The sequence below is a fragment of the Mixophyes fleayi genome, chromosome 5, assembly GCF_038048845.1.
Source record: "Mixophyes fleayi isolate aMixFle1 chromosome 5, aMixFle1.hap1, whole genome shotgun sequence".
NCBI classification, from domain to species: Eukaryota; Metazoa; Chordata; class Amphibia; order Anura; family Limnodynastidae; genus Mixophyes; species Mixophyes fleayi.
In genome coordinates this window covers 219,301,120-219,315,383 of record NC_134406.1, presented here as the reverse complement: position 1 = coordinate 219,315,383, position 14,264 = coordinate 219,301,120, and the positions used below count along the sequence as shown (strand labels likewise).

Below are 14,264 nucleotides of genomic sequence, written 5' to 3'. Positions count from 1 at the left end.
AAGTTCCTTACAAGAACTTGAAAGGTAAAAATTAAGTTGGTTTTTTTTTAACCTTACAAATGACACAAATGCAGTTTATGCTTGCAATTACAAATGTCATTATTTAGTAATTATCTGGCATTGTCTAATTTTTTTTCTTGCTCTAACAAGTGTCATGGTAATGAATTAGACAGCCTTTTCTTCCAGTGTCTCTTATGCTCCTGAGAATATAAATGTACCGTCAGTGTAACATGGGTATAGAAAGCTATAAGGACAAGATGTTTTGCAAGTAACTATCCAAACATTAGACCCTCTCCTCTACTATATGTACTTGTTTTGGAGTAGGCAACAGAACCATACATTAAAAAACAAACAATTTTATACCTTCATCCTTTGAAACAGGAATACATACCCATGGTAAATGTGTGAATAATAAGCTCTATAACATGGTTATTCTCCACTGACTAATGGTTTGATAAGGCAAGGGGAGTTTTTTTCCAAAGGTGTAGGGTAGAAATAGTTTATATTGTAGTCAGAATAAAATGGTTTATTTTTTACTTTTTTCAGAAACAAAGCATACCGTGATCTAATGTGTCATTCACTTTACAACTGCCAAGAGGGTACAAGTGAAACACTTCCCTTCCTCCGTTGTATGCCAGTCTGTCATACAGCAGCTGATTGCTCACCCCAAAATGTGCCCCTCCCCCACTATGAGTGCACCAAAGTGAGCAGTAAGAAATTAATTGCATCCTTTTTTTTACTCGTAGGTACCTGTCCCATTTACAGGAAGACCATCAACAATACATTTTAATATATTCTGTTTATTTAAATATTATAGAATACTGCCATTTGTGACTTGGAATGCTTGCTTTGTTACATCTTTGTGTGTACCATCTAATTACCTGCACATGTCTCTCTTGCAATAGCTGTCTATGGGCAGCCTTCCATTTCCTCCAGCTAATATGGATCTGCCAGTCTCAGCAATGCTCATCAGGCCCAGATTTCAGGTTTACAACAGCTGGAGAGCAAAGGGTGGTCTACCTTAGGACTAAGGGGCATATTTAACATCTGGTGATGGGAATCTATCGTGCACTTACCGTTAAAAACACGTCCCTCTGTGTGTCCCGCATATTTAAGAAGCGTGCATCGCAGCAGACATCGTGGCTATCTGCTGCTTTGCATTCCTTTTCGTTTTTGGGATCAGTCACCATTCTACAGTATGGTGACTGCTCCCAAACGCAATCTAACAAATTTCAAAAAAAATTTTTTTTACGGTAACTTGTCATGATAATGTACGCAGCTGGCGTACATTATCATAACTGAAAGATTTCAGTGCTCCGAAGAGCAGAGCTGGACAGCGCATGTGTGGAGGGATCACATGATCCCTCCCTGTCACTCACCGCTCGCTCTCTGCAACTATAATTGCAGAGAGAGAGCCGAGATGTCTGTGCGCATGCCCGAGGGTTTCACTCGGCGCATGCGCACTGGAGTAAGAAGAGGAGCCCCGATGACCGCATACTTCTTTGGGAACGAAGCAGCAGTGATAAGTATGTTTTCCACTTCACAGGAACAGCAGTTTTTCAGAACTGCTGTTCCTGTGTTGCTTTTTTAATAAATATGAGAAATAGTTCAATCCTTATCAATGCGATAAGGATTGAAAACTATTTTTCATATTTTGCGAGTGTTGATAAATGTGCCCCTAAGAGTTAAAGCTTTCTATTGAGAACATATCACATAATATAAAAAAATAAGCATTTCTCAGTAGCCGTAGTGACAATTATTTAATCTCTCCGAGTGTAAATATTACAAATAAGACTGCAAAATGTTCAGAGTAATGTTGTAATACTTACGCATTTCTGCAAACAACTGCCTTCTGTCAGCCATGGTATTCCCCCTTTTCACACAGTCTTCAATCATTCTGTACAGAAATACATCAAGATGAGTCGTGAGCACACGAAGCAGGGAACAGTGTAGATATTTATTGTATGGCATTAACTCAAAATTCAATTTATTTTTACAGCAAGATGTGACATTTACATAACAAAAGGTCTCAAGGGAACAGATTTCTAAATTTATCAGACTATTATAATGATTTGACAACTTGGTATATGTCAAAATACCAGCATACATATTGTATGTGACTAAGTCATGCTGATAATTACGATTAATTAAGGACAGTATTTGAATACGTCACATTATTTAGTAGCACCACAGTCTGTGGGAATCACTGTTACCAGTCACAATTACACAACGAAGGTGACAACACACAGACGTTGCATAATAGTATGTGAAATTTAAGGGTAAAAATGAAGAGTACTTGTATTGTTAATATATATTCTTCCTCTGGGTTCTAATCATTGTTCTCAGGAATGACCACTCACTTTCTGAAGTTTGTACTCTGTAGGTGTGGGCAATAGCTCGATCAGAACCACCCAATAGGATGCCCAGCACCCTTCCACTAGCTTTGTCTAGGTCAATGATGGGCAACCTGATACACTTCAGGGACCACATGATGCGGCCCTCTAACCCTCCAAAGGGCCGGACACTACCCTTAGTCTCAGTAATAATTTAAAATAATACATTTAATCAAAGAAAGAGACACCAATCTGTAATAGCATATCAGAGGGCATAATAAACAAGTGTTACAAGCTATAACAAAAATATCTGACAATAAAGCAGGGGGCTGCAGGTGGCGGCTCCTAGGGCTACCTGTTGCCCACCACTGGCCTAGTGGAACCTTCCCAGCAACTTGTCAACAGGTCTAATCTGTAAAAATATCTATTATCAATTCCAGTTCTAAAAAAAACACCAAAAAAAAGCCAAAACGGTTCTGATTTTAGGTTGCTTTTCTTTTAATACTGCTTAGTAACTGGAAACATATTTTTGAAGTAGTACTAACTTACCAACAACGGCTTATGAAATATGTACTAAATACTGGCATTGTATTCACTGGTTTTACACTGTAGTCCAGGCCGCTGTAACTGCAAAACTAGCTTAGTTGCCTTTAACCCAGCAAGTAATCCTACACTGCAGTTTTACCAGTAGAGAACACCAACTGAAGCTCATCCATTTTCATGGGCACTCCAGCACGAACAGCTGACTTTCACCTCAAAAGAAGAAGCCCTTAAAAAGCTATGAATAATTCTCCTCTCATCCTCACTGTGCAGGAAACAAGGGGAAATGCTTAATTCATGGGAATCAAAAATGTTTTCATGAATTATTTAAACCTTTTGCAAGTCAATGTGATTTCCACACACACAGAGATGTGCAAGGCAGATAGCAGAGGTAATTTTCAAACAGCAAAGGGTGCATACATGCAATGCTTATGTGAGCCTGCTTGTCCACCAAGTGCATTGCAAGGTGTACACCCACTTCACAGTCTTGGGAAATACCACTGTAAAAACATTCTACACTTAACTGCGTAGGTTGGCCAAAAATTGTGCAAGGTTGAAAATGTAAATATGTCACATCAAACGACTACCACATTAGGGCCACACCTATAAGCAGTTCATCCTTCCAGTGTTACTCCTACAATTCAGCTTGGTTTAGTCCATCACATGCCCTATCACATAGTGATTTTACTAACATGCCTCCTCAACCCCCCCCAACCAGAGACTGGAGAGCTGCTATATACAATCATTGTTCCCAGGGCTCCACCCTGGGACAAACTTAAGAGTTTTGCCAACTTAAAATGGCAGCGGAGGGCCAATCAAAAACTGACTTTGGCTTGTGATTGGTCCTCCTGCTCATCCCATGCCCCCTAAGGGTTTTCGCCCAGGGCTTTAAAAGAAATGGGACAGTGAGCCCAGTCCGTAAACTCTTGGGTAAGGAGACATCCATGTTATGTTTATTACATGTAGCACTTTTATATTTGAAGATTTCTATTTTGTGGGTTGAAGCGCATTTTCATAGGACTGCAAATAAGAGGAAACGAGAGGAGGGGGGGTCCTTTTGTGGCACTATAAGTGTACTTTCCCTACCCCTTTATTTCATTTAGATAATGCTGTTCCACAATATGAAATCTCATTTTCTGTGCTTCAGTATAAATGTTTGTACTGAAGGGTTTGTTTGTTTTTAACACACTATCAACTAGATATGATTCTATGACACGCTTTACTTGATGTTTTAAACACACTAACAGGATTTGATGGAGGCGACAGATCTCCTTGTGAGGATGTCCTAACACCACAAACTCCGAACATTGCCCCTGGCCGGATCCTGAGTAAATAAACCCCCTTGTTTGGCAGCTCTTCTAAAATTCTGAGCAAGGAAATAGCATTAAACAGCATAAAGGAAGTTACTATTCTTTTATTACAGGTGTATCATCTAATACCATCTAATATCAGAAGCTCTACAAAAACCACTAACCTATCATGCTGGCCTTGTCGCTAACAATTCCCAAATCAAAGCGGTGGATGGCTAATAGCAATTCATAGCTTAATAGCTTCTTTTTTTTTCCTGCTAAGCATTTACAAAATGCAGCAATCTGTAAGTATTCCACAATGCAAGAGACTGCCTGGGGCTTAGTAATTAATGAACACATTCCGATAACCATCATGAAATTAAGATTATGTGAGTCATCATTTATTTGCGCATATTGCCGACAGCTGAATAACATTGGCAAATCTGTGTAAAACAGAGTCGTAGCTAGGCAAGGTGGCAGACGGATGGCTTCACTAATAATATAGACAAACTAATATGTCAATATATAACAGCTACTATAGCAATAATATCAAAATGAATTAAAGTTTAACACTTGGTACAAATTGTATACATAACGGTCTTAAATATGCACTTTCTGATGCAAGGAATATAAAATAAATCTTAGCTGTTCCAACACAGAACAATGGAAGAAAATGATGGGGAAATACGTGATATTTTTCACAAAAATACTACATATCCAATGCCTTGTGATACCCTAAGATTCCTGAATCATCGTTATCAATGGTCCCTAATATTATTAATCTCTGATGATAGAGCTTGATCACATGTATTGCACACTGAAACTTTTTATTATTATCGTAGATCGGTAAGGCACCACAATGCTCTGCAACACCGTGCAGAATAGAAAACAGTACATACATAGAACAAGGACATACAACGTATACAAAATAAAGTCAGAATTCTAAAATAAATGCAGAGAAGAAAACAAAGGGCATGGAGGGCTTACATACACATCTGAATCAGGAGGAGCAAATGTGTCTCAGGGGAGATTGGGACACTTGTAATTATGCATTTCTGTGAGTAGCATCATCGGGGATAAGGTAAGCTCTAAAAAGTAAAAAAAGAGATGGATTTTCAGGAGAGTGTGATTTGAAGGCTGTGGGAAAGCCTGATTGAGTGTGGTAGAGAAGTGGGGAGCAGCATGAGAGAAGTATTGTAGGTAGGAGTTTGAGGTGGCTACCAGAGATGATGTGAGGTGCAGGTCAAAGGCAGATCCAAGTAGGACAGAGTGAGAGTATTTTGATATGATATAGAGTTATAAGCCTGTGTGAGTTTGGGGGATTCTATGAGATTTTATGGCGATTGTGCTGTGGTAAGGCTAGTTTGGACTTGAGGGCAGTCATCGCCTTCAGTAACATACACATAACAGTTGAACCATTTTATTCATAGGGAAGAGGTCTGTCAATGTTTTTAAGGTGTAGTCGACAGGACTGGGAGAGAGTCTGGATGTGAGGAATAAAGCAGAAAGTGAAGTCAAGTGTGACACCAAGGCAACAGCTTGGGACACTGAGGGAGTTGTGGTGTAATTGAAAGTGAGGGAGATCCAGAGGAGTTGGTGACTCAGAAGTGGGAAGGTAAGAAGCTTTTGCAGTCTGGTTGGACTGAAATGCAAAATGTATGAAATTCCCGATTTCCCATTGATTGTAAGCATGCGAGCAGGACCTTCTCACCTCTTTGTCTGTTTTACCCGGTTTGTTTATTAGTTTACTGTGTTTGTCCCCAATTTTAAAGCGCTACGAAATATGTTGGCGCTATATAAATAAATGATGATGATGATGATGATAAGAAGTTCTGTTTTGGACATGTTGACATTAGGTAGCGGTGGGACACCCATGTGGAGATAGCAGAAAGATAGTTGGTTACACAAGGTACAGAAGGGGAGGTCAGGGGACGAGATATATATTTGGTTGTCGTCAGCATAGAAGTGGAATTGGAGGTTGAATGAGTGAATTAGTTCCCCAAGAGAAGAGGCATACAGTAAAAAAACAAAACAAAAAAAAAAAAAAAAGGTAAAGGGCCAAGAACAGAGCCTTGTGGGACCCCAACAAATGGTGGGAGTGGAGGGTGAAGGGGAGGATGTGCCAGAAGTAGAAATACTTAAGGAGCGGTTTGATAGGTAGAAAGTGCACCAGGAAAGAATTGTGTCAGGAAAGCCAATGGAGTGAAGGGAATGTAGGAGAAGAGGGTGATAAACCGTGTCAAAAGCAACAGAGGTCCAGGTACAGGAGTATGAAAAAATGACCTTAAGACTTTGCAGTAAGTAAATCACTTATCACTTTTGAGAGAGAAATTTCAGTGGAATGTTGGGGGCAAAAACCTGACTGTAGAGAGTCGAGAACGCATTGAGGAGAGATAAAGCGAGACAGAAGGTTGCCCACTAATCGCTCAAGAAGTTTGGAGGCAAAGAGGAGGAGAGAAATAGGGCGGTATATGGAGGGAGAGGATAGATCAAGATATGGTTTCTTTGCAATTGGTGAGATAAGCCATGTTTAAAGGAGGATGGGAATGTGGCAGTAGAGAGACAGGTTAAAGAGAATAGCTAGAGGAGGGTATGCAGTGGGGAGAAGGAGCAGAGAAGCTGGAAGGGAATTGGGTTGAGGGAACAGGTTGTAGGGCGAGTTGAGTGCAGATACTGTGGGCTTTTCTTGAATGGACCTCTAAATAAATGCTCAAATGAGCATTGTTATAAACAATTACTCTTACCAAGTATAAAAGATATTCCCATGTCTAATATATAACCTATGCCCCTTCTCTGTTTCTCCCTTGTCCTCTCAGCACTTGAAGCTGGCTGAGAGTAACAGCCAGAACTACACGAACATGGTTCCAGAATCAGTACTTTCTGCTCCAATTGCCCAAAAGAGTGGAAAAAAAAACCTCAAAAAAGTGCACAAAATTGTAAACTTCAGGCCTTCCTCAAAAGAGGAAAATCCTCTCTAACCCTGACCCCAGGACTTCAGAGCTCCCTTTGCTGCAAAGTTATTATTTTATTATTATCATTACCATTTATTTATATAGCGCCACTAATTCTGCAGCCCTGTACAGAGAACTCACTCAGTCCCTGCCCCATTGGGGCTTATAGTCTAAATTCCCTAACACACACAGACAAACAGACTAAGGTCAATTTGATAGCAGCCAATTAACCTACCAGTATGTTTTTGGAGTGTGGGAGGAAACCGGAGCACCCGGAGGAAACCCACGCAAACATGGGGAGAACATACAAACTCCTCACAGATAAGGCTATGGTCGGGAATTGAACTCATGACCCCAGTGTTGTGAGGCAGAAGTGCTAACCACAAAGCCACCATGCTGCCCACAAAGCCAGGGGTGGTCCTGTACCCTGGGATCCGATGCTTCAGCCAGGGTTCAAAAACTTCTGCCCTTCCTCCTGCACACCAGAGGTTTAGGAGGTGGGAACTTCATGGACACACAACACCACCATTCCCCCCTCCAAGATCTCAGGGATCCAGACCCTTTTGAACCATGAAAAAAAAAAAAAGAGAGTTCAGGTGACATACAAGATGGTGTATAAGTAAATACATTTATTTGCTCTGGAAATAGCCATATATGTAAACTGCAATTGTAGACAATGGAAGAAGCACCAGTGAGGGGAGGAGCTTGGCAATACCAACTGAGGCACAGGCTGGTACTGAAAGTGTGATTGGACCACTGCCTAGCAAGGTGTGATGGAGGCACATGCTGGCTGTCAGACTTTAGCCAGGGAAGAAAAGCACACACCACTGGCCCATAAGTAGCAGCCCACCCTTAAAGGGTGGTTTTTGGAACAATATATATTTATCAATCTAAAAGAGAGGCAATTTTAGTTTTGCTTAACCCAGCGATACTTTATTATTATAAATGATAAATCTTAAATAATTAAGATAAATAATGCAATAAAAAACAAACCTCACTTTATATTGCATTTCATTTTTAATATCTTCTCTTTACAGAACCTTTTTTCATACATCTGGCTGATAATAACAGGGGATATATATATAACAGATACGTCTGTCCCATCATCACACTGCACTCCCCTGCGCCCCTCATTACACTGTTCCCCTCCATAAACACAATTATTTACTTACCTTCTGTCTTCTTCTCTACTCCAGCCACTCTTGCAGCTACTCACAGAAATTTGGTGCTACAGGGCTCCCGTAGTCTAGAGGAGCCCTGTAGCACTGTCATTCCAGAAATGTGGTGCAGACAACCTATATAGTGCTTGCATAGACAGCCTCATCGCATATTACATCACCCTTTCATAGAATTTTGTACTACAAACTAATACAATATTCTATGAATGGATCACACGGCCGCAATGATCCATCCATATGCACAGGCTGCCTGCACCAGGCGGCCCAAGTCACATTTTGAATGTCCGGCCCAGCCCACCATGCTGTTAATACACGTTTAATGTATGATCTCTACTATATTAGGTACTAGTGTGCTGGGCATGATGCTTTTACCTGCTAACATACATAAACGTACTCCTAATTTTTATTTTTTTTAAAAAAATCATTATACGATTTCTTGCTCTTAGTGAAATTTGTTCAGGCCCATTCTAATGTAGCCAACGTTTTCCATTTTTCGAGTTATTAGAAAATGAGATCTTAAGAGTCCAGACCCATACACATGTACACAATGCTCACATTATTACTGAAACTCATTCTACTTTATTAAAATGTATTAAAAGAAATAGGACTGAAAGGTAATAAAGACAAACACACACAGCACCAGGTCTAAGCATTCGTCGGGAGGGGATTCGAGGTAGCAATCCTTTAGTCAAACAGAATCATGTGGATTATGCAGTGTGGGAAACTTGGTAATGAGAATTTGCAATATTTATTACTAGGGATAAGCTCAAGAACATGATCATATCCACAATCTGTATTTTGAAAACCCGAAGAACACTGAGGTTTGTGGCTTGGGTTTTGCACACACGTAATGTTACTCATTAGTGCTGGCAGAACATACACGGAAGTTAAAATGTGTCTGAGATTCATTGAACGAAGCATAAAAAACACACTTTATATGTGACCAGTCTCAGCTGTGAAGAGGTGCTGATATCAAAGAGCAAAGGGCAACCCCGAGCTCATGCCAGATACTTTCTGGGAGTGAAACAAATATGAGGATTAGAATCACTGGCGTTACTGGAAAGCAGAATGCACCTGTCACTGGTGCACGTGGCTCTGGATGGGTATTTAAGGGGAGAGAGGTAAGGGGTGGCCTAATGCCTTTAGAAGTACAAGGCACGCCTTCAGGTGTGAGGCCATGCCTCCATCATGACATCCCCTACGGTGTTATACTATAGCTTGCCAAACTGTTGTGGAACCACTGGCTCCAGCATGCTTTCTTAGCTATAGAATCACAGCTAGCCTTCCAGTACATGATCCTCGCCGTATTCAATACTCTATTCCTGCTCAGGAAGGAGCCAGCTGGCCGACCAGACGTGGCAACATCACTGAAAATCAAACGCTCTTATTATAGGAACTATTTCCTTATTTTCCTACCGTCTCTCATCTACAAAATTAAGCTGCATTTATTCTGTAAGTACATCTCAGTTACATTATCTCAACTGTCCTCCCTGGCTTCATTTCTTCATGTACTTTTCTTTTGGGGTGGGGGGAGCTTTGGAGTTACTACAATAAACGTGCGACTGAAACATTCTGTAAATCCCGGGGATCGAGCTTGTAAATATAGGTTTCACTGGTTTTCATTTTACCATCTAAAAGCTGCTGATGTCATGGATACTCATCCAGAATAGTACACATTTACAAATAGCAAAAAACTAAAATTAGTAAATTTAAACAAATTAAAGAAACAAAAATGCACCTGAAGGGGTAATACAAGTGTATGGACCCTATGAACAGGATCCCAGGGAAAATAATATTAAAAGACTGTTAAAGAAATCCAAACTGAAATCATTAGGGCCATATGAATCCTGTCCATGCCTTCTGGCAATTTTAAAAGTTCAAAAATACAAATAGAGAGGAGCGCTTGGTCCATGGATTAATTATGGATAGTAAATTTAATAAAATAACACCTTAAAAACTATAACACCTATGCAATAAGGAAGAATAACACTACAAATATATGGATGCGCTGCTAGATATTAAACCGATACAGTTCCTCGGATTGGATAAGACTATTCTGATATACTGAGTTTACAAACAGTCGTTCTTGTTGAATCAACAATCCACAGACCTCTCAATTCAGAAACCACTATAATTCATTATTAATTCAATAGATTCCAAAATAATTATTTGTATCCAAATAGTAGCAAATCACTCAAGTTTTATAGATTAACTGAAACACTGCTCTCTGTAGTCAGACACTACTTAGAAAAATAAAAGCAATGTTGAAAGCCAGCCAGCATTATTTAGTAATCCTATCATGTACCGCCTGTGCAAGCCAAAGTAGTAATATTCCTCCAAACAGAGGAAATGAGCCTGATTAATAAATTCAGATGGTCTGGTCGACCTTGGGCCAATTACCCTTATACAGTGCTAAGCAAGTGTCCCAGACATCTACAGAATCGTTCATATGAGAAGAGTACCCTTATCATTGAAGCTAATTCTTGTAATCACTCTCTACTTCTAACCCAGGTCAATGGAACCTGACCTCTATGTTTTCATTGCAGTGCTTCAAAAGAAGTGTGTAGTCCGCAACATCCACGGGTGCAATCCACTCCTTGTGCGTTTCTCCGCAGCCTCATGTTTCATCAGAAGAAATGCTGTTCAGTTTTCCCAGTCAAATTTAAACAAGGACTGAAAAATCATTGTTTGTGATTTTATTAAATTAAGAGACTAATAAGGACCAAAGTTTGTCTTTAAAATCTTGGGGCCACATTTTTTTATTTAAATCACCTGAAAACAGCAGATTTCAGGGGATAGCAGCATATTAAAGTATCCTCTTCATTTAGGACTAGGGCATCGCAGCAGAAGTCAGAGATATCTGCTGTTTTCGCCGTCATTTAGAATGCAAAAGCAGTCCATAGGTGTCTATGGGGACTGCTATTTTGCACCATTTAACAGGTTTCAAAAACCATTGATTTTCAGAACTTGTGCTGGCGTTGGCCATTAAACATTGTGGTAGAGGGATCTTCGGATCCCTCACCGCAACAACTTACCTGCTCTCCCCTCCGGTTACTATCGCACAGTTGGCCACTTTGGTTAGTGGCCATAAAGGACATAGGAGACAGATATTCACAGAAACAGCAGTTTTTTGTGACTGCTGTTCCTAGTGAATAATTTTAATAAATAGTCACAAGATTTCAATACTTATCTTTGTGATAAGGATTGAAATTAATATTTTTTAAAATGCGTTTGATAATAAATATGCCCCTTTGAGGGTACATTATACTTTTATTTTAGTTTTTGCTTGGTTTAGCAATTTGGCAGTTACTTCATTCATACCGTTATCTGATAAACTATTGTGTGACTAAACTACTATAGTAAACCATCCGCCAGGACATTTTAGTGGTGTGGCCAGTAACATAGCTGGTTAGGTTGTGGTGCTGGGCCCTATGTATTTTAAGATCCTAGCAACGCCACTTGTCCTTAGGTCAAATAGTGCACTACATGTAATGTACAGATGTAGCTAAATAAGTATGCAATAAAGACAAAAAGAGAGAAAAATTATGTTTGCCTCACAAAATATTATTAAAATTTTAGCAACTATGTAGGTTGCATTAAAAGTCAATTATGGGAATTGCGAGACTGGATGCTTGCAGTGTAGAGCAACACTATAAAAAAGTTACAATCCTCTGTGCTATCATTACCAAATTAAGTATGGTGACTGGATGGGCATAATTCCCCTCCCTGTCTGCTAGAGAACAGACAGGATGTTCTTCTTACACAGTTTATGTGGGTTTCTTTCTCACCGTCAGTAAACGACTGTTACTGACCACTCCTACTGGCGTCACATTACCACCAGACACTTGCCGAATGCGAATGCTAACTGCTCAATAGTTGTAGAAGAATCTTGCTGCCACCACTAGGCCCCTTCATAGAACCTAGAACTGCTTACTTCTGGGTAGCTGGTATAGCTGCTGCAGCGTCTCTTTGCCCTGTGCTAACTGATACCTCCTGACCGCTTACTATGGATCTGGACTGCTGGGTAGCAGGCAGAGCGTTGACACAGAGAAGCCTGGTTCAACACAGGACAGCAGGGGAAAGGACTAGAGCAGCAGTGGTCACAAGATACAGCAGGCAATACGTCACGCAAAATCTTCAAGCAATGATGTTTATTGCTCAAGAGCTCTGTCAAAGACCTTTACACAATAATTAGAGGTACTAGTGATCATACAGAAGTACAGATGGTATACTACATTACATGGTCAAACAGGGCTCTTTATATACTGTTTCTGATGCACATGTTGGCAGGGGATAACCTACTCCTTCCCTTATCTTTATTGGCACCACGTCTGAGACATTACATTTAGCATCAGGATGTAATATGTTCTCTAAACTTAGATTTAAAGCAAATTAAACGTAACACAATTCACATCAATCTGTAATTTCCTAAATTACTTGCTCTTACTTCATTCATGTAGTTCACCTATCGTTTTAACAAGACAGGATATTTCCTCCAACATAATTCTACCTACCTATTCAGAAATTATTACGTTTCCAAAATATAAATCTGTACCTTTGCAATGATGTACGTCGACGAACTGCTTGACTGATTGAAATAAATTTATACAATAAGTGATTTATAAGTGAAATAGCCACAAGTACCAAAAAGTTTAACAACAAAACAGGTATAATACTTTTATTTTACATAAAGATTTGATTGAGCAAGCAGCATTTGGTTTGAAATTCCTGCTTAAACAATGCATCTCTTATTACTTGTGTCTGACATTAAAAGCACAAACAACCACCATGTAATTAACAATAAAAGTAAAAAAGTTAAAAATCTAAATGTAATATTTCATACAATTGTTCAACTCATGCAACTCTGAAGGTTAAATGATAACTAAAATATCAATTTCACAGCGATACTTACATGACTTGTATATTTTCATGCACCAAACCCCACTGATAATCCTTTCAAAGCACATACAAGAAATGTAAACATCTGAAGTTACATTACATCCACAGTAACCTTCAACTTCAATGAAAAAGTGAAAGAAAAAAAGAAACCCGTGAGTTCTCTCTGCGAGCTTGATCACAGCACAGCAATCTAATACACCTTATCATGTGGTCTGTTGCTATAGCAATTCTGAACCCAGCAGCCCCCGTGCAGGCAAATGACAAAGGATTTACCCCTCCTCTTCTCTGTGGTGCAAGGTAATCCATTGCCTCTTCCAACCAGGCAGATCAACATCACCTTGTTCTCTGCTCAGTGCAAGGAAATGAGGCTAACACTTAAAACCACAGTGGTTTTGTACACTACTATAGGAAATATCAGACCATAAACTCTAAGTACACACAATGTATTTTTTATTACCTGTACTGCCAATAAATAAACTTCCAGTAACAGCTTCTCTCCCTTCAGCTGGCCTTGATGGACGGAAGACAAGTGTTACAAAGTTTAATACTGCTGCACTGGTTAAAACTATGACATAATGCTTAGAGAGAACAAGACGTTTACATTTTTATAAGCAGAGTGCGCTTTATAACATCACGCAGTAGGGGGTATTTACTAAACTGCGGGTTTGAAATAGTGGAGATGTTGCCTATAGCAACCAATCAGATTCCAGTTATCATTTATATACTACATTCTACAAGATAAAGGCTAGAATCGGATTGGTTGCTAGAGGCAACATCTACACTTTTTCCAAACCCGCAGTTTAGTAAATATACCCCTAGATGTGAGTAGATGTAATAGGTTTTGCTCTAGGTGACACTTTTTGCCCCCCTCACCCCCATATCTCGCATGTCTATTAGTTTTTCATAAACGCCCCTAAGTGAGATGCGATTTTCAAATGATTGTGTACAACACTCTCGAAATCTGACTATTAAAAAACGAAATCTTTTTTTCTAAATATACATATATTTTTTTTCTTCTTTACCGATGACTCATAATAAAGGAATTGGGACTTGTTGGGGTTTTTTTTTTTCACA

At 39.5% G+C, this 14,264-nt stretch overlaps 1 protein-coding gene across 7 annotated transcripts in view; it reads right to left on the bottom strand.

Moving 5' to 3' along the window:
- The window catches only part of DTNA (dystrobrevin alpha), a 199,093-nt gene that overhangs the window by 78,404 nt on the left and 106,425 nt on the right, over positions 1–14,264 (bottom strand). For all 7 annotated transcript variants that reach the window (XM_075213482.1, XM_075213487.1, XM_075213484.1 and 4 more), the window contains exon 2: positions 1,830–1,897. In XM_075213482.1, coding sequence (XP_075069583.1) covers positions 1,830–1,896 — 67 coding nt within the window. In that variant the 5' untranslated portion in view covers position 1,897. The remainder of the gene's footprint in view (positions 1–1,829; positions 1,898–14,264) is intronic.